Below are 20542 nucleotides of genomic sequence, written 5' to 3' on the forward strand. Positions count from 1 at the left end.
AATTCAGAAAGTCCCACAACAACAGATGTATTAACTACAACAGACATTACAACTTCAGAACATCCCACTTTACCTACGATTGACATTACAACAGCGTCAAAAACTTCAGCTACAACAGATCAAGTCTCGACTTCAGCTCATCCGTCAACTACAGCAGGCAATTAAGTTATTTAAAAACAATTGGGCAAATTTATTTAATAGAAAAAATGCTCCAGACGCATAGTTTTTTATCTGATTTCAGTCTATACGGTTTACTACAACTGAATTTACAACCACTATTGGTCTATAATACTTTTTGTTTCGCAAAGCAGAGCCTACAAGAAATTCAGAAAGTCCCACAACAACAGATGTATTAACTACAACAGACATTACAACTTCAGAACATCCCACTTTACCTACGATTGACATTACAACAGCGTCAAAAACTTCAGCTACAACAGGTAATTGAGTTGTTTAAAAACAATCATCCAAATCAATTCCGTTTTAGAATTTGCTCCAAACACTGAGCTTTTTTAACATATTCCAGTCTAGAGGGTTTACTACAACTGAAATTATATCAACAATCGTTCTATATAATACTTTTTTGTTTTACAAAACGGAGCATACAACAAATTCAAACATTTCCACAACAAATGTATTAACTACAAATTACATTTCAACAGCCGCACATACTTCAGCTACAACAAGAGGCTCAACTTCTGCTCATCCGGCAACTACAGCAGGTAATTAAGTTATTTAAAAACAATTGGCCAAATTTATTTAATAGAAAAAATGCTCCAGACGCTTAGTTTTTTATCTGATTTCAGTCTATACGTTTACTACAACTGAATTTACAACAACAATCGGCCTATAATACTTTTTTGTTTTTTACAAAACGGAGCATACAACAAATTCAAACATTTCCACAACAAATGTATTAACTACAAATGACATTTCAACAGCCATACATACTTCAGCTACAACAAGAGGCTCAACTTCTGCTCATCCGGCAACTACAGCAGGTATCAAAGTAAAAGTCAGCTAAATCACTTTGATTGAAGATAATTCAATAAAACAACAGCACATGTGTGTAGCTGCGCATTACATTACATTTCCAGTTGAGCTTGTTTAATGTCATAAACGCTGAAACTTGTAATCAACATTGTCATCAACTTGCAACACAAAATCTTTTATCAGTTATATGCACAGAAACTGACTCTCTTATTTTCAGTAACGGCAGGAACAAGCTCTACTCTATCAACAACCAAGTCCACAACTGCGAAACCTAATAATCCATGTTTCAATGGTGGAACTCCATATCCAAACAATGCTGCTTGTTTTTGCCCTACTGGCTTCACAGGCAGATTTTGTTCTAATGTTGACAAGGAAATTAGTCCTTCAGGTAAGTGAATAAAGTCTATCACAACATTTTTTGATAATAGTAAAAAAATACTTTTATCACTTTAAAATTCCTTTCTTTTATTTTTTTCCGAAATGGAATAACCAAAGATACTTTCCCAAAACCATAAAAACACATACAAGGAATACAATACATACAAGACTTAAAATGAATTAATAATAATAATTAATAGCAGATTTTCTCTATTTTTTTTATTCCAGTGTTCAAAAGGGTTGTCAATGCTATGGTAAATGTGGGTCAACCTTTTGTCCCAGAATATAACAACACATCATCTGACAAATATAAAAAGTTTGTGTCCAACTTCAAAAGTAAGGTAAGAATCTTATTACTAAAATAAGGTTATATAATTATATATGCAGAGTTGATACAAGGAAAGCTGAACTACTTCTACTCTTTTTCATTTTTATTTAATTCTGTTTTTGACCTGTTTAATTTGGTTAGATTTTTTTGTTTACGATTTGAATTTTTTGTTTTTAATGTTTCTTTTTCCAAATGTCGACTTTTGCACTGAAGAGGAACACCATCCTAAAGCTTGATTACTGAAGGGCACATCTACTGATCTATCTATTTGTATATTTATGAATTATTGACAAAGATTTGACATAATTTGGTTGTTTATGACATTGTAGTCTGCAGGTATATTGCAAGCTAATTTATAAGTTGGCCTTAAATTCTGCAATGTAAACCTGTGAGAACTTTAGATGTAACTTAAAATTGTAACTTAAAATTGTTACACTGTTAAATAGAACATGTTAAGAGCATTACTTGCACACTGTAAAGATTGGTAATATGGAATCATTTGGAATTGATTTTAACTTTGAGTTAAATAAAGGTCATTTTCCTGTGTAGTGGTAAAATTTTTTACATGACAATCTTACAGATATATTTTCATTTATTTGTAGATGGAACCCTACTATAAAGAAAAAGTTCCCAACTTCAACAGTATGGAAATCAGAAAGCTAAGGTAATTCTTATAGGTTGCTTGGACAGCATATGGTATTTTGTAATTACATATGTACTTTTATCTTGTTTTCAGTATTAAGGTGTCTAAATAAAAACATATTTTTTCCAATCAAAGCGAGGGCAAAACGAAAAGAAGAAGAAGTTTGGCTTTGACGAAAGTGTCACGAAGGTAAGCTAAAATGTTAATCTAAAGTAAAATTTAAGTTTAAATAAAAATGTATATTGTTATTATTATTATTTAAATCCTAATTTTCTGTCATTGTCTATTCTCGTTCTAATGAAGTTCTACTGTGATAGTTCACCACGATGTTATGGTTGATATTTCAAACGACAACAATTTCAACAGCAGTTATTATACTAGTTTCAAAGAGGTGAAATCCGCTCTTGACGCCTTAAAAGGCACAGGTAAGTCAATGTGTGTTATTGCTTTACTTCCATAATCTGTTTTAGGATTAATGAATGAATTATTCATCTGTATATTTTGAAATTCTGTTTTCTTATTCAGATGACATTATTGATGTTGACGCATTTGAGACTGAACTTAATGGTAAGTCTTATGACTTGATTTAACATTTTTAAATAGAGATAAAAAACAAAATTGGGATCAACATCCATAAAAGCACTTCTCTTATTTTGATTTAATTAAATGTATTTATTTATTATCTAAGGCAATTGTTTGCAACGCTTTTTATATTTTTCACAGTCACAGAAGTGTGTGACGCAGTTACAGCAATTCTTCCTGAAGAATACAGGAAGTATTATGCACCATCTATACTCCCAGGCAAAGTGATGTGTGTGAGTCAATGCCATCAAGGACATCCACATCCAAAAATGTGTTTCAACAACGCCACATGTGAAGTTTCTTTTGACGGTCCATCCTGCTAGTACGTACTTTTGTTTGAAATGCCGTCATAATTATATTATACTTTTATGCTTTATGATTTTACTGACAGTGAGAGGTACATGCATCTCTTCCATAAGTTGTTGCAGTGGTTAAAGATCTGGGCCAACAACATAAAGGTTATAGCATTGGCGGCTCGTGACTGCTCATCCGAGGGGCGCTTATTCAAAACAAGTGTTTGTGTGTTGCTTGCGTTTTCAAAATATGTGTTGCGTCATGTGAACCATGTGCATCACGTGTTTTGTCAAAATAAGTGCCTGCTGCACATGCGTCAAAACCGTTTATCATTAAATAGACGCTCACGTTCACAAAATACACGCAAGACACTCACTTAACAGTAAACTCTGATGATTACGAATGAGATAATGTGAGTATATGGCAATGGCAAGCGTCTCTTTTATCATAAACCCTTTAGACGCATCTGCAGCAGACACTTGTTTTGACAAGACACGTGATGCACACAGGATCTCTCGACGCGCAGAACAAATATTTTGAAAAAAGGAACCACACACATGACGGGCTACATACATGTTGTGACGAACTTCGCATGGAGCGCCCTCGAAAAAAAAGAAGTCACCGGCCGCCACTGGGTTACAGGTGCAATTCATGAGCTATTATTTTTGCACCCTTAACCTGGTTGCTCTAGGTTGACTGTCCCTCTTATGAGCAAAGAGAAATTGTATTCAAATACAATTATGGGTTCGGTATCAAATGTTTTCAAAGAAAATGTACTTGGAATTGAATCCACATTTGATTGTTAATGCTGTTTGAACTCGCAAAGTAAGCTGTTTAATTTTCCATGTTCCAGTTATATATCTCAAGTACTTCATGTTTTTAATACATGCATGATTTTTTATATTTCTCTCCAAATTTAAATTGACTTGTAATACATCTTTACTCTAGTTGCCTTAACACTGATGTTTCGTGGTACTTGGGAGAGGACTGCAGCTACAAAGTTAACAAAATCGGATTCTATGCTGGAACAGGAGTGGTGGCACTTATATTAGTGATAACTATAGCAGTACTGACAGCTTATGTTGTAATAAACAAAAGGAAGGTTTCAAGGTGAGCCAAATTTTAAGTAAATGGATATTTACTATGCGTATATTAAATACATACATGATGTTTTACTTTTTTGACATATATTTATTCAAACTAATTCATTGCAAGGTTATTGTGCCAATTTAACCTAAAACGTTAGATTTGCCCAATGACTGCCTTAAAAATGTCAAGATCGTACAAAGGACCCTCCTTTCCTTAAATTAATACTGTTTTCCTTTTTATGTGACATGGAGTGTCTTGCCACCTCTTTCTTTTCTTAATTTTTTAGGAGTAAGGACATCAAGCGAAAGCTAGTGAATAAGTGGTTAGAAGATGACGTTGAGTGGCCAACACAAAGAAATACATTACACTCAGGTACTAAAAACAACATGCATCAGACAAAAGTACAAAATGACTAACACCACATATAGTGCAACATATAGAAAGCAGGAAGCATTTTTGGCCCCTTCAATTATTCTTAAACACCAACATTTATTAACAACAGAAGAAGGAATATATCTTTGTCCAGTTTAATAATGGAATATTTCATTAAATTCAAGTTTAAATTGGCATTTTTTCCATGAGGTGATAAACTTGTGTATGTTTATAAAGTCTCAAACATTTTATTGTTTTCAGTTTCCAGAGGACCACATGATAACCCAACATTTTCACAGGAGAACTCTTATAGAAGGGACAGTTCGGAAATATATAGACCAAATCTCTCAGAAGATCAAACCGACAGTCAATATTCTATACCTGAAACAGACATTCAGCCTTACAATTTTCAGAGGGATGTGAGTACCAAGGATATAAAGCTGTACACACAGCACAGCAACATATAACATTATTTATTCATTTTATTAGTGGTCGACCGATATGGTTTTTTAAATTGCCGATGACAATATTTAAAAAAAAAGTATTGCCATTTGACCAATTTAACATAAATGTAATAACACTAAATGAGAGAATAAACAGAAAATTGGTGAAACTAAATAAACATTTATGCATAAAATGTATAAATATACCCTTTTAAATTACTTAAAGGGACACTTCATCCATTTGCATTAATCTTTGTATAGTTAGAACCCCAGTCATGTTTTTGAATGGTCGTGCATCATTTCCTCAGTTGCCACTGAGACAGGAGAAATAGAGATTTCAGTGTTGCACTTCCTTCTTTCAATGATGTAAAAATCATCATTTTGCATCATTGAAAGAAGGAAGTGCTATATCTTTGTTGAGGGGGTGAGACAACAAACACCCCTTTTCTCGGTCAAACAGGCACCAAATTCTAAATGTATGTTACATTTCGACTACAAATATGACGCAATTTCAATAAAGATTAATGTTTCTACGGGTGAAATGCTCCTTTAAGCATATTTACAAGACATAATTAACATCTCACGGTACTGTTTGAATAAGACCAGAGTGTTATTGTGTGTAACCAAACATAACATCATGTTATAAAGTGAATCATTTAAAAAATTTCTTTAATCCAGACTAAGGTCTCATACATAAACTAATAAAAGATTAGGAGCAAAGTTTGATTTCACTTTACTTTCAATCTTTGACATGGCCTTACAATATTAAAGATATCAAGGTTATATTTTCACAAATGGTTCTTCACATTATGTAGGATGAGTTTGTTGAAAACATTAAACCACAAAAAATGACTTTAGCTGGATTTTCCCAAAAAAGGATCACACACATCTGCATTTAGTACTTTTTGACATCTAAACGTAATGCAAAAGATGTATTGTTTTTTTTTATAAAATACTTTTTTTTTAATAATGTGTTTTTTCCTTGACAGGTGAGAATTGACAGGCCTCAGATCCGGTCATCGTCTGAAATTTAATTCAAAACTTCATCAGTTATTTTTTGTTTTCTGTACATTTTTTTGCACTCTCAGTTCAAGTATACCTATCAAATGCATGTGAACAGTATCTTAGAATTTGAAGCTATATATATATATATATATATATATATATATATACAGTGTCACTTAATTTATTAACAAACTTTGTCTGGCCCTTCAAAATGAAGGGCACCTCCCTATTTATTTTGTAATTTGCTTCCATAGGATGTTAAAAAAAATTGTGAAGGTCTTTTTGTTTTTTAAATCTAGCCTTAAAACTTGTTTTTAGGTGGCCTTTATGTAAATGCATGTTTTATGTAATGTATTATTTATCTAGTCTGTCAAGGCTGTACTAAGGACTTCTGTTATTTAATGTTTTATTGTGCTTGTACGATTTCCTTGAGTGTCATGAAAGGTGCCTATAAATAAAATATTTAACAACCATCAACATAATAGCTAGGATGATAAACATACATGTAATGTTTGAAAAAAAATTGTGCTTGTGAAGTGTCCTCAAGTATCATGAAAGGTGCCTATAAATAAAATGTATGATGAATTTTAAAATATTGGGAGATAAAAAGATTTTTAGACATGTCATTAAAATTATTTATTTGGTCAAAAGAAAACATAATGTAGTAGGTTATTGTTTTTAACAGTTTATTTAAAATTGTTGTTCTTAAATGGTTCTCAAGTTATCCTTATGTTTTGTTATCATTATAAACAAATTATTTATTCATGTTATACTCCTCAAATTGTTAAATGGCATTGCAACTATAAGCTGGATATTTTTAATAAATTACGTGCATTTCCAGGTGTTTTATTTTGTCCCTATAAATACAAAAATGGGCAGTCTTCTTTCAGAAAGCACAGTTCATGGGCCTTAACTTAAAAGTGTCTTACCAACCTTCAGTTTAAAAGATGACTGGTGAAACATATGAACCAATTACTGTGGCCTATAAAATCTTTGTATTGCTTTGTATTGGTAACCTTATCTTCAGCAGCCTTGTTAAACAACGTGCAGGATTACACATTAAAATCTGATCCTCAGTCAGTGTGTTAAGGACTATTGCAAATGGTAGCGTCAGTAGTTCTCTGGTTCAGTGGGTCTCATAGGTCGCTGAGTATATCAACATAAAACTCATATTGGTGCTTGAATTGGTGTAGTGTTAACATTTACTTTTATAGAATTTAGAGTTTTTATTTCCAAGTACCGCACAATATCAAGAACTTTTTAAAACTGAAAGATGTGGGAGGTCATTTATTTTATATGGGAAATGAAATAGTAAAATATACTGAAAGAGGTTTATTTATAGACGGTTTAAATGGCAACAACATATATTTTGTGGCCCAACTTAGGCCTTCGGAGGTCGCATATGCAGGCTGGATACGTCATCAAGCCTGGATTATTTAAGTAGACTGAGCATTATTCGCATCTTTCTTGAAGCTATTAACAAAAATTGTTACATGCTTTTTGTACATGTTTATATCACAGTTTGTACAGACGTTACATTTATGTAATGTACATAATGATTATATGTGACCTTGTACCTTGTACTCATTACTCTTTTTTAATAAAAAGCATTATTCGCAAGTCATAAGCATATAACAATTTACGACTGCGCAGCCTTCGGATTGAGAAAGATTAGATTCGTAGATTATGTCTGACAACAAGCAAAATGAATAACCAGTAAATTTAGTTCAAATCATACCTAAATTGTATTAACCATTACACTGAGCTAACGTTACTGTGAGCTACAGAAAATAACTTCCTTAAACTGCTTGCCTGATGAGCCATGCTCACTGTTTTCCCTCGTTTTTTGAAAACCAAAACATACACGAGGTATTTGTTTCACACGTAAGTTTAGTCGCTAGACAGACACAGACCTGCCAGTTGCATAAACCTTTAAGACTAGTCTTTAAAGTCATGAATTTTTTTTCTTCAAAACTGATCATAACTGTTTTAAGTATGTTACATTGAAAGGTAGATTGGTCTAATTTAAATCCAAATAATAAGACTGATTAGCCCTAATTAATTGGTAGTTAGTCAGACTCATTCTTAAGACACAATCTTAACATCATGGCTATGTTTATGCAACCGGCCACTTAAGTTAACTTCAGGCCAGGCGCGCAACCGCGGCAGGCAACAAATGTGCGTCCAATGAAACGGCTCTATTTCTGGATTTACCTTCAACAACAAAACTGTTGGTAAAAAAATTATTTTTAACCGAAACCTATGTGGGTGATTAATTTTCAAATAGAATATTATTAAAATAAATTATATATCAAACTTGAGTATAGACCGTTTAATCAGACGCATGTCCGTTGTCGCGGTTACGCGTCTGGTCGGAACTTTCGTTCTTCGTTGTTTAATGGTCTGACTAAACTGGCTAAACTGAACTCATAAACAAATACCAAATACCTCGAAAATACAAATACCTCATCGAAAATAACAAATGTTTTGGTTTCCTAAAGACGAGGAAAGACGGCAATCATCTATAACCATTATGTGAAGGGAGTAACGTTAGCTCAGTGTCGTTTTTATTCGCTTTAGCTATGAAATATGAACTACGGTTATCTACTTGTTGTTTATTTTGCTTGTTATCAGAAATAAATGAACTACTCTTAAAGGACTAATAATAATAAATATTGTTATAATTTGCGGAGTTTACCGGAAGTTACCTTTGTTCCATGAAAGCCATTTGTTTATGTTGTTACTGCTAAAGTCTTAAAATTGACAGCTCTGTGTCAAAGGGGAATTTCACGAGTTCACATTAACATGTAATCGATAGAGAATGAGATAAAGCATATTTGGCGTGCTGTCCTAAGAGAGGGCTCCGAGCTCAGAATTTTAGCCCGAACCCAGAGTTCTCCCCTCTCTTTAACTGTGATTAATTAATCTAGATGAGAGTGAGGTGATGGGGTGGAGGAGGGATGCTGCAAAAAATCTGTCACGGGACAGAGGTGAGGGACTGCTATTTATAGGCACCTCTTTGCACTGATTGGTTGGATCACATGACCATGCTCCTCCCGAACTTAGTTAAATAAACTTCATTAAAAAACCCAAGTAAACTAGCTGTTCAAAGAAAAATGTAATCATACATCCATGCTCTTTTTCTCATAGGGTCACGAGGGAACGCTAAATCCAATTCCAGCTAACTCAAGCAATCAGGTGGCCAGTCCATCAAACAAATACAAACACATTCACCCTCAGCCTACAGGCAATTAAGAATTTCTAGTTAGATTGTATGGATGCCTTTGGAGGAATTCAGAGGAAACCCGCACCCACCTAATCACGTCACGAACAGTGTTGGGAAAATAACTTTTAAAAAAGTAACTAATTGCGTTACGAGTTACTTTTCAGTAATTCAAATATTAATGTGTACATTTAAAAAGTAATGCATTACTTTACTTGTTACTTGTAAAAGTAATATTATTACGTAATACATGTTACTCGTAAAGCGTTAACCTCAACACTGGTCATAAAATGTAGGTTATTCTGTGTGAGCAACATTTTAAATGCTGAAGCTCCAGTGAACGTGTAAAGGTTTATTACAAAACAAGGTTAAGGTATCAGCTTACAAGAATGTGGAAAAGTAATGACCCCAAATGGAAAATGCAGGTAGTGGTAAAATCTGATAATACACAGAAGTATTTGACGACTGCGAAAAGATGCAATTCCATTATGCAATACCTTCCACGTGCTGTTTAGCATTTTATTACACTCATTCAAGGAATGATAACCAAAATGTGACCTGTTTGGAGATCGCGGTTGCCAGCACATCCAAACACAAACAGATGACATAACATGCAAAACAGAAGAAAAATAAAAGTGAACAAATATTTCAACAACCAGTACTCGGACCTGCAAATAGACAATGTACAATTTTATATTATGTTTTCATTTGGAAAGTACATGTTCATTTGTGCTAATTTATTAACTGGTAAAGGCGCCATTCTGAAATGACCAGTCAAAGAGCTAGAATAAATCAAACTTTATACAAACATACATAAAAAAAAATAGCTGACCATGTAATAGAAATCAATGTAAAACCTCACTCACATTAATCAGGCTAAAGCATTCATTAAGGTAAACTGATGTCATTTCTTACAATCTACAGAGTGTCTTTTTAACAAAGCTGCTGGAACCATTAAAGGATTCAGAGGACAGATGCCGGCTGAGGCCCAGTCTTTGTTCTTTGGTGGTTCTGTGACGGATGAGTCACCGGAGGGATCTCCAGGAGAATGAGAGGATCCAGCAGTCATTGTATGTTGCTTTGTTAACTCAGCAGAATCAACTACACTGGCATGTGAAATGTTTTCGCCAGTTTTTGGAAAGGAGACCGGCATTTGCGCGGGTTTAGAGAGCTGTTCGTGCGCCTGCAGCAGATGATGTTGAAGTTGCTTGCAGTTCAGTAAGGAAAGCTCCTCAGGGAGGCTCATCAGCATGTCATACAGCACTGCGCATTCTGAGGAAAATATCAGATGGAATACAAAAAGTTGTGAGGATAAAATGTTTAAAAAAATATTAATAACTACAGGCTGCTTATTGCACACTTATTATATAGTATCACTACCATCACCTGACTTTAATGACATTTTTTGTTATTATTCTTTTTACTTTTATATTTATATCACTGCTTGAGTGTATCCGTTAATGCTTTGACAGTATTGCGTAAAAACACCAAAAAATTACCAAAACTTTTTTTTTAAATGAAACAAAAAAATTACCATTAATAAGTAATAATATAATATGCTATATGAATCATGCTTTTTCCAATACATACCCATTGAACTAAGAGCTGAATTGCACGGTTTAGAGTCTGGGTCACTTATAAATTCATAAATCTTGTCAAAATTCACAATGCACTTCAGCACTCTTGGTCTGTGTGAGGAATCTTGATCCGACAATTCTGAGTGAGCTGGATTGGGCCCATTTGATGGCAGGGAAACCGACGGTGATACTGATGCAGTGGATATGGTGCTTGGACCGGATGCTGTTGGCTGTGGTTCATATTTCTGCTGACTTGGGCTTCTGGTCACCTGTGAGGACTCCTGAGTGGGTGTCTTAGGTGTGCTAAGCTGTAGAGCTGAACTGGTTGATGCATTTTCAAGCTGGAATTTGTTAGGATGCTCCACAGATTCGGGTTGAATAAACGTAGAGCCCACCAAGTTGGTGGAAGCACTGGTAGTTGAGGTTATGTCTAAAGTGGATGTTTGAAGGGTATTATCAACCTGTCCAGGCAATACTGTTAGTAGAGGAGTGGTGGGCAGAAGGGAAGGGCAAAGCTGTGCATTAGGCTTTGCACTTAATGGAACAGGATGACTGGAACGAGTAGGTGATTGGATTGCGATGGCCTGTGGAGGGATGGAGTTTATCAGGCTGCGGGGCTCTGTGCCAGCAATCACAAGCATCTGTGATTAAAAGAGGAAAAACAAACAGAGATAAAATGATATTTATTCTGCTATATAGGTCAAGAAAATAAAGAGCTAGTTGTGCTACGTCATAAGGAAATAAGATTACCTGACACTTCCATAGTGTATGATGTGGTTGTCTATAATTTAATGAAGAGCACAAGTGACACACTAAAGCAGGGGTGGGGAACCCTGGTCCTGGAGGGCCACTGTCCTGCAGAGTTTAGTTCCAACCCTAATTAAACACACCTGAAAAATCTAATTCAAGTCTTCAGGATTACTTGGAAATTAAATTCAGGTGTGTTTGATTAGGGTTGGAACTAAACTCTGCAGGACAGTGGCCCTCCAGGACCCAGGGTTCCCCACTCCTGCACTAAAGGACAGTATTTGACTTCAAGCAACATTGTGGTATTAGAAGTAGCACAACGTTATCCTTGAGGATCATCATGTCCCAAAAACTGCTTGTTTTTTTAGAAGCAAAAGATGTTTTAATGTAAATGCGGTAAAAACGGTTTGCTAGTGCATATGCTAAATGCGAAGACTAGGGGCAGAGTTGCCAACTCTCACACTTTCGCTGTGTTTTGCCTGTTTTCACACGCACTCACGCCACACATTCAATTACTCACGCAAAAAAATCTGACAATAAAGATAAGTATGATGATGAGTATCTGAGCTGAGACTAAAGCTTGTAGGATTTACTAAAGATGTGCAGTGGATAATTACTAGCACTGAAAAGTTGTGGCCTGTTATTTTTGCGACTGACCTTATTGCATGCATTTCTAGGAGTTTCCCTTTCAGGCGAAAAATGTATGGGAGGAGATTATTTTATGATTATTATATGATTCACACAATGTGATTTACTAATGTTTGCATGTGTGATATTACTGGTATTTGCACCATTATTTAACGCTGAAAAAAGCATATCTTAAATCATTTTGTGCTTAAAAAAGCTGCAATTGTTGCTAATAGAAGAGGCATATCACAGAGATCAGAGAGCATGTGGCACAACACAGAGGATTTTTTTTATTTATTTTATCTTTTGCTGGAGGAAATAAAGTAGATTGCGTTGGTCATCAGCTGTTGCGCCTGTGATATTTATTTTGCACCTTTTTAGAAAATACCCTGCATATATTACCACTGCCATCTGCACTTTTAAAAATTTCACTTTTGTTCAAATCTGACCATATAATGTTTAGAATAATGTACTTTTTTATGAAATACCAAATATAAAGACTGAAGGCTGTGGTGAACCTCAGCCATGCAGTCATTTTTGTAATCATTCTCAATTTTGATATCTGGCAGTCTTTTAATAGACTAGCATCTTGTTTCTTTGTGATGTCTAGTGTAACTCCTTACACATTACATATAAACAGGTTTTACACAGACCTGGGAAAAGGCAGCAGAAACAGTGCTTTCATGGGATCCAGTGAGTTTCTGCACCAGCTCTCCCCAGATCTCAATTGGAACTTTATTCTTGTGCTCCTCTTTTCTCTGTTTCTGGACCTGTAGAAACACCGTCTGCAGCACTCGAGACTTCAATAAATTTACCAGGTCCTCAATCTGAAAAGTAATCCCAACAATTATACATTACAAAGACATCTACACTAATAATCTCAGTGAAATTCTGGGTGGGAGAAATACGCCTACCTCTTTGAGAGGACGTTTTGGCACTTTCTTTTGAAGCACAGTCAGATCTAATTCTGATTCAAAATTCTGCTGCTGTTTTAAACCTTGTAGAAAGTCCTGCTGTTCTTTGCGAGTCCATCCTAGACAAATTGACCTAACAATGACCGCTTGGTCTTCCTCAGTGCTCTTTGGCCTGAAGCGTGATGGTTCAGTTCGGCGACGAGATGGAGGCTTCATAGTTGCTGGTTAGATGTCCCACATTCCTTTAAGAAGTAAAAAAGGTCAACTGAAAAACGTGCGCACTTACAATTAAAAAAAATACTCTAAAACTATGCTGTACATGTCCGTTATACTAGGGGAATCACAAAATATTAAACCCCAGTCTCATACTGATTTCAAGCAGCTAGGAAAGATTAAGAAATCAGTGTTAAACAGTGACACTATTAACACGTGTACGTCATAAGAAAACAGTATAAAATGTGCACAAGGACTGTCTCAGGGATGTCTATGAACATACAAACAGGTCGCAAGGAGGCTGCAACATGGCATGCGCAGTAGTGTAATCAGGGAAAAGTGTGCCGACTTAAATAGTGAGAAATGGCTATATCTGATACGTGCCGCGTATATACAGAGCAATAACTAAAACATCTTAAAGCACTTAATGTCACTGCTTTTACAACATTTGGCCAATACTTACTATAGAAAGAGAACAGCGATGTAAGTTAGCTCTTGTAACTCGTTGTCCAACAGACTACATTCAGTTTTAATAACTTAGTTAATACTTGTCAATGGCGTGAACGACTACAAGCAATTAAACTTAATGATAATCAATGAAACAGGTGCATAAAACTAAGTAACGTTACATTGTTGAACGCAAGTGCAACGATTTCCGAGTTTCGCGTTTAGGCGTTTTTGTTTGGCCCTTCGCGGTTCCCATAACACTCTACGAGTCACACAAAGGTTCAAAAAGTACGACGCTGTAATTCGTTTGCACATTTCCAATCGACAGACGTTCAACGCTTTTCAGGAATAATACTTTGTATTTAACATTCAAAAATGTATGAATTAAATAAGATACATTTTGAAGCGTTTGTTGACTGTCATTTATCATTTAACGTTATACATAAAGCAGATGGCTTGCGCTGGCACAACATTACCTGTTAACTTAGAGGTCGCTCAAACACATTCACAGGAAAATTTATCAACTCTAGTGTTTTCACCGGACTGCATTGTATCATTTAATATGTTTTGTTTAATTCAACTTTTAAGTTTTAGAATGTTTTATTTCATACATTTTTACCTGGGGGGGGCACAAACCGAAAAGTTTGAGAACAACACCCTCATGTGGACATTTAAATACTTTTGTATCTCAATATGACTAATTTTGCCTATACAGTGTTTTGGCCTCATTACTACTTGTAAGCACAAGCAGTATTAATCTTCCTAGAAGAAAAAGCTGTTGGCAGCGGTGGGATTCGAACCCACGCCCCCGAAGAGACTGGAGCCTTAATCCAGCGCCTTAGACCGCTCGGCCACGCTACCCCTTATTTAACTGCGGGGAAACTAACCCCCGAAGTAGGCACACAATTATCTACATTTGTATATAATTCTATTTCTATTATGTTCTAATTATGTTTGAACTTCAAGCATACTGAATACACAATACATTGACGTATGCCACCATTTTGCGACATTAACCCTGGTTATTAGTTTGGTTGTGGCCAGAAGGTATACAGCTACGGTCATAATCTCGTGAAATCTTGCCGGATGAGCGCTGCTTTTAACCTATCGCAACCCCCAAACCTAAACATTAACCCAACATTTGATAGGATTTAGGCTGTAGCTGTATCCTATCTAGACAGAACAGCTGTTTTTATCCTAATCCTGGGCCCAAACCTAACCAAAAACCCAACATCTCGCGAGATTTGGTCGTAGCTGTATCCCCTCTAGCTAGAACCGATTATTTCTGTGGTAATATTGCCCTCTGCTGGTGCATGGGTGCCATGATTTGCAAAACTGAGCAAAATTGCGTGACTATTTCACGGAAATTTGTAAGATCAGGTTGACAAATTAGCCACGTTATCAAATTAGTTTGTGGTTTTAGTTAACAGGACTAAAACGATTTTAATGATATACAGTTATATGGAGCATCTGAGAAAAATGAGCAGATAAAGCAACTGTGACCAGAAAACAGCATTAAGTATTATTCTGAAATATGTGCATGACATTCTCTGAGATATGCTAAACATAGCAGATGAATACACATGACACTTTTTAATAATTTTTTATTACCACGCTTTTAAATTATGATCTAGTTTATTATATAGATATGAAAATATGAAGTGTCACCCTTAGAGGGCGCCAGAGTTCAACGGGGTGGCGTGGCATCGCAGGTGCTTTGAGGTTAAATATGATGCAAACATGTGCTTTTCTAATAATTTTAAATAAATATGTTTTAAAGTTTTTAATTATTTATATTTTAATTACATACTTATAATGTGATTAAAATTAATTTTGTTGTAATTTTTACCCAATTCAAAATAATTACACAGCATGATACGTTTTTCCACTCCTTTTAATTGCCAGGATACAATCTGTCGAGACCAATTATAGGCCAAATATACCAGCACATCCCCAATTTTATTGGTAACAATCTACAGTCTAACATTTTTCTGATTGGTTAAACTTATTTATTAAATGTAAGTATTTGACATAACAGATAAAAAAATTAATATAGTAATTATAAATATTGACCATGGAAATCAGCCCTTATAGTCAGCCTCAGAGACATTTCTGACCCTTAAAGTGGCTTTGCCACTATTGTTAAAGTCGCAATGAAATTGAAATGAAAAACTATATATATATTTTAAATATTGTGGTATTATTAACAAATGACTTATTTGTAAGCTTCATTATTTTTAAAAAATTTGTGTGTCCTCATAATCTTTAATCAAAAATGCAAATCTCCTCCCCTCCTCAAAACGATCTCTTCTCACTTCCGGTCAAAAGTATGGCAGGTGGGCGGGGTCAGGGAGAAGATCGCAGCTATTAGCAATTAGCAACACGACCCAACTTCAAACGATCCAATCAGATCTCGATGGACAAATTCAAATCCAGCCCTGCCTTATTTCATCTCAAAAGCCGTTTCATTCGGATATACGTCACCACGGGGAAAATAAGGCAATCGCTACTTCCGTTTCATGGCGACTTTAAAGGGACATTTCATGAAAATCTGACTTTTTCCTTGTTTAAGTACTGTTATTGGGTCCCCAATGCTTACCAACCCAAAAAACGTGAAAAAGAGGAACCCTGTAACTTTGTTTTGGTAGCCTAAGCCTTTCTCTGCAAGCACATGAAAAAATATGTCATTCAGATTTCATGTGACATAAAATGGGGATCTTATTATAATAATTCTGCTTCTTCATCTGCACAAAACCACTGTATTTTTGCTCACACCTATAACGTGCATATTTTGACATGCTATAATAAATGATCTATGGGGTATTTTGAGTTAAAACTTCACATACGTACCTCTGTGGACACCAGAGACTTATTCTACATCTTGTAAATGGGGCTTGAAATGTCTCCTTAAATGTCATTTAAAGGAGAAGGGATCTGCAGCCTCTTAGTCACCCCACCCTGCTTGGAATTTGCTCCTGGACTGGGCATAGCAATTCTGCACCCTAGACTGGGTTACAGTCCCAGGGTGCCCTCTGTGACCTCTCAGTCAGTCAATCCTCAGGCGTTCTCCTCTGCTGTTTTAATCGTCGGAGCAAGAGAAGCTGTTTATTATGTCCCTTAGGATTTACGTTAAACAGTCTCTGGGGTGTGCTGACTGGCTTTGTCTCTAGGGCCCTGCTTACACATGGTATTCAAGGAATATTCCACTTTTATAAAAAAATACCGATAATTTACTTACCCCTATGTCATCCAAGATGGTTATGTGTTTTTTGAAGAAAACATCCAGGATTTTTCTCTATTTAATAGACTTTATTGGACCTCAACAGTCCAATGCAGTTTAAAATTGCAGCAACCAGACATAAGGGTCTTATCTAGAGAAACGATTGTCATTTTCTGCAAGAAAAATTAAATATGCACTTTTTAACCACAACTTCTTATCTCACACTGGCCATATGATGCGCCAGCATGACATTACATATTGCATAATCAGGTAGAAACGTTACACATTACGGGCAACCGCAAGTGTTTTGTTTTTTTAATAGGAGATGTGTGGAAAGCGGCAAAACGGGCGCGGTAACAGAAGTGAAGCGGAGTTGGTCCACAAACCTTGCTCGTGCACCCCAAATCCTATTCCTTTTACCACACAATTTACTTTACCATCTCTCTACCGCTGTGTCCACTGTCCTAGAAAAGGGCCTGATGTCTTTCTTGTATGAAGTCCCTCCTTCAGAAATACGTAACGAGTTCTGATTGTGTAGCTGGTTTGGTGTGTTGTGATTCGACAGCAGCTTCCCTGCTGAAAAAACCAGCATACCAGCAAGACCAGCATATGTTGTGTTTTGGTGCTGGTTTGCTAGTGAACACCAGCTAAACCACCAGCTAAACCAGCACCAAACCAGCATTAGCACCAGCTAAACCAGCATCAAACCAGCATTAGCACCAGCTAAACCAGCATTAGCACCAGCATCCCACGCTGGTCATACCAGCATATGTTGTGTTTTGGTGCTGGTATGCTGTGACCACCAGCTAAACCAGCATAGACCAGCATAATTCCCATGCTGGTCCATGCTGGTTTGATGCTGTTTTTTTTCAGCAGGGGTACTGAATTAGATGATACTAATCGACCGTTTAAACAGTACGTTCATGAATATAGCCATGTTAAAACAGCACGTGACCTAGGTCGTCTTAACAACAGGTTTGTCGTTAATTGGAATGACGTTAAACTAGCGCAATTTAACTACAAGGGACAACTGTTTAATATATGTATTTGCATTTGAATAGAGCCGTGTTACCGCTTTCGGGCATCTTTGAATAAAACAATGCCCCCATCTTCTTCTTTGTTGGATAACTCCTCTCCCGGGGCTCACAATATAGCAAGAGTGTCCATGAACACTTCGGGATCTTGATGGAAGAAGTAGGTCATCTGGGTACTTTTCGCTTGCTACTTTTGGAATACTATGAATTCGGACATACTACTTGCCTACTGCTTTTCGTCTAATATATAGTATGGAAGTAGTCGGTTTCGGACGCAGACAGAAAGTTTTGTTTTGACATCATTTAACCGGGAAGTAGCGAGCTGTAGTCCAAACCTTTGAGCTTTATAATTTTTCAGGTATTATTCATGCTCTAACAGAAACCTTACACACTAACTAAAGTTTGAAAAATATGATCAGGAAAAACAGGACCTTTAAATATCTGAGAAAGCCCTTTCATTAACGCGTAAAAAACATTATGCAGCATGTTTACTAACAACATAAGCAGCTACTCTGGTACATATTAGTGCATATCAACTAATTTCTCCGGCTCGCGTTTAAAGGAACACGCCCACATTTTGGGAATTTAGTTAATTCACCATATCCCCCAGAGTCAGATAAGTCCATACATACCTTTTTCATCCCTGCGCTTGCCGTAACTCTGGCTGACGCACCTCTGCTAGCTTAACTTAGCACAAAGACAGGAAGTAAATGGCTCCAGCTAGCATAATGCTCCCTATAAGTGACAAAATTAAGCCCAAATTTTTTTTTTATCCAAATAGTTTTTTTTGTCCGAAAACTGCATTTTTATGCCAACAGTGCAGAAGCTGTGGAGGATTCGTACTTCCAATTGGGTGCAAGTACTCTCTTGGTCTTGTAGTAGTGGGCAAGCCTGTGAATTCTGCTCTTATCCAGAATCAGGCGGAACTTGGCATCCTTATCCTTTCTGTTCCTTTCCAAGTGCTTCCTCACAGCAACAGCCTTCTTAATGAGGGGGTAGAGATCCTCAGGCAGATCAGGAGCCAAGCCCTTGGACTTCAGGATCCTAAGGATTTTGTTGCCAGTGACAAAACACACCTGGGCAACACCATGGGAATCCCTGAGGATCACACCAATCTGTGAAGGGGTCAGACCCTTCTTTGCCAGTTTAAAGATATGCTCTTTAACATCATCTGATGTCAGTTTGAGCCATGCAGGAACACTTCGTCTATAGGGCAGTGCCGACTGGGACAAGCCCTTGCCAGGAGCGTGCATATGAACCATGATTGCGGTTTTAAGAGTGAGGAAAGAGAAAGCGACGCCAACATTTTCCTATTTATATGTTTTGATTTGTATAGTCACATCGGGTAAAAATAACAAGGTCATATGAGACACAGCAATCTTTTAACCTTATACATACAAGGAACTATATTCTCAGAAGGCGAAGCACTGCTACATGGGCGGAGTGACTCTAAAGGGGGTCGCACTGGATGTGCAGCTCAGCGCCGCACTGCTCCACGTCGTTCTAAAAAAACAAACACATTGTTTTCCATGAGTATACGCACACCGGCGCCGACAGGTGGTGCTTGTCCGTGGCGCAAAGCTACGACTCAGGAAGTTGCTCTAATCCCTGTCGCGCCACAGAGCGCCACTCACATAGTTTAACATTAAATGACATCATCTTTGTCCCAAATCGTTAGCGATTAACATTGGCTGCTAACGTATATTTTGCATGTTGAAGTAGACGCTATCTGACTAAGCTTGCGCTATTTAATGTGCACTTCCGGTGTACGATACCTCAGAGTTGTCCTAGACGCGACTTGACGCAGTGCTGCTCTGAGCTGTGCGTTCGGTGTGCGACCCCCTTCAGCGAACTCTCTGCTCCTTACCACTGGGTTTCTTGGGTGCTGCGAGCAAATCACTCTGCCCATGTAGCAGTGCTTCGTCTACTGACAATATAGTTCCCTGTATGTATACAGTTAAAAGATGGCTGTGTCTCATATGACCTTGTTTTTTGAACAAGGTGTGACTATACAAATCACAACATAAAAATAGGAAAATGTTTGTGTTATTTTGTCACTTATTGGGAGCAGTATGCTAGCTGGAGTCATTTACTTCCAGTCTTTCCCTTACGAAAATTAACCATGGTTTTATTGTGGTAAAAGTGTAGTAACCATGGTTTTTTGGTGTATTGATTACTATCAGCAAAACCATGGTTTTACTACACTAACTATGGTTTAACTATGGTTTTTGAAAACCATGATTGTCAAAACCATGGTTATTTTGTAGTTACTATGGTTTTACTACAGTTACCATGGTTTTTTGGTTTTAACTGTAGTAAAACCATGGTTAATTTTCGTAAGGGTTGTGCTAAGCTAAGCTAGCGGGGGGTGCGTCAGACAGAGTTACACTACGCGTGGGGATGAAAAAGGTAT

The 20542-nt window shown here is 36.5% G+C and overlaps 3 protein-coding genes and 1 non-coding gene across 4 annotated transcripts; 1 reads left to right on the plus strand and 3 right to left on the minus strand.

Moving 5' to 3' along the window:
- The first annotated feature begins 323 nt into the window (after window positions 1-323).
- Window positions 324-7046, plus strand: LOC135730669 (mucin-17). The gene is made up of 14 exons (XM_065248557.2): window positions 324-440; window positions 663-722; window positions 942-1001; window positions 1211-1381; window positions 1600-1712; window positions 2302-2363; window positions 2478-2531; window positions 2646-2767; window positions 2868-2909; window positions 3066-3246; window positions 4167-4328; window positions 4594-4679; window positions 4941-5098; window positions 6112-7046. The coding sequence occupies exons 5-14, from the start codon at window positions 1623-1625 to the stop codon at window positions 6154-6156; spliced, it is 1002 nt and encodes a 333-aa protein (XP_065104629.1). The 5' UTR covers window positions 324-440; window positions 663-722; window positions 942-1001; window positions 1211-1381; window positions 1600-1622; the 3' UTR covers window positions 6157-7046.
- Window positions 7047-9687: 2641 nt separating this feature from the next.
- Window positions 9688-14123, minus strand: snapc2 (small nuclear RNA activating complex, polypeptide 2). The gene is made up of 5 exons (XM_065248819.1): window positions 13892-14123; window positions 13216-13457; window positions 12955-13128; window positions 10941-11568; window positions 9688-10622 (listed from the first exon to the last, which is right to left on the minus strand). The coding sequence occupies exons 2-5, from the start codon at window positions 13429-13431 to the stop codon at window positions 10255-10257; spliced, it is 1386 nt and encodes a 461-aa protein (XP_065104891.1). The 5' UTR covers window positions 13432-13457; window positions 13892-14123; the 3' UTR covers window positions 9688-10254.
- A 531-nt stretch (window positions 14124-14654) lies between these two features.
- Window positions 14655-14736, minus strand: trnal-aag (transfer RNA leucine (anticodon AAG)). The gene has a single exon. It is a non-coding gene; the product is annotated as a tRNA-Leu (tRNA).
- Window positions 14737-18879: 4143 nt separating this feature from the next.
- On the minus strand, window positions 18880-19391 carry LOC135730883 (small ribosomal subunit protein uS15-like). The gene has a single exon (XM_065248883.2). It carries the CDS (start codon window positions 19389-19391, stop codon window positions 18936-18938), a length of 456 nt encoding a protein of 151 aa, XP_065104955.1. The 3' UTR covers window positions 18880-18935.
- Between the last annotated feature and the right edge of the window lie 1151 nt (window positions 19392-20542).

The sequence above is a fragment of the Paramisgurnus dabryanus genome, chromosome 2 (genome assembly GCF_030506205.2).
Source record: "Paramisgurnus dabryanus chromosome 2, PD_genome_1.1, whole genome shotgun sequence".
Lineage (NCBI taxonomy): Eukaryota > Metazoa > Chordata > Actinopteri > Cypriniformes > Cobitidae > Paramisgurnus > Paramisgurnus dabryanus.

Bases quoted from the DNA above. Each gene is read 5' to 3' on its own strand.
- snapc2 (XM_065248819.1), bottom strand. From the start codon at position 13,431: ATGAAGCCTCCATCTCGTCGCCGAACTGAACCATCACGCTTCAGGCCA. The intron at 13,129-13,215 runs GTAGGCGTATTT...ATTACTTTTCAG, and splicing joins CAAAACGTCCTCTCAAAGAG to ATTGAGGACCTGGTAAATTT. The intron at 11,569-12,954 runs GTCTGTGTAAAA...TTTTAATCACAG, and splicing joins TTTCTGCTGCCTTTTCCCAG to ATGCTTGTGATTGCTGGCAC.
- LOC135730669 (XM_065248557.2), top strand. From the start codon at position 1,623: ATGGTAAATGTGGGTCAACCTTTTGTCCCAGAATATAACAACACATCA. The intron at 1,713-2,301 runs GTAAGAATCTTA...ATTTATTTGTAG, and splicing joins TGTCCAACTTCAAAAGTAAG to ATGGAACCCTACTATAAAGA. The intron at 2,910-3,065 runs GTAAGTCTTATG...TATTTTTCACAG, and splicing joins ATTTGAGACTGAACTTAATG to TCACAGAAGTGTGTGACGCA.
- LOC135730883 (XM_065248883.2), bottom strand. From the start codon at position 19,391: ATGGTTCATATGCACGCTCCTGGCAAGGGCTTGTCCCAGTCGGCACTG.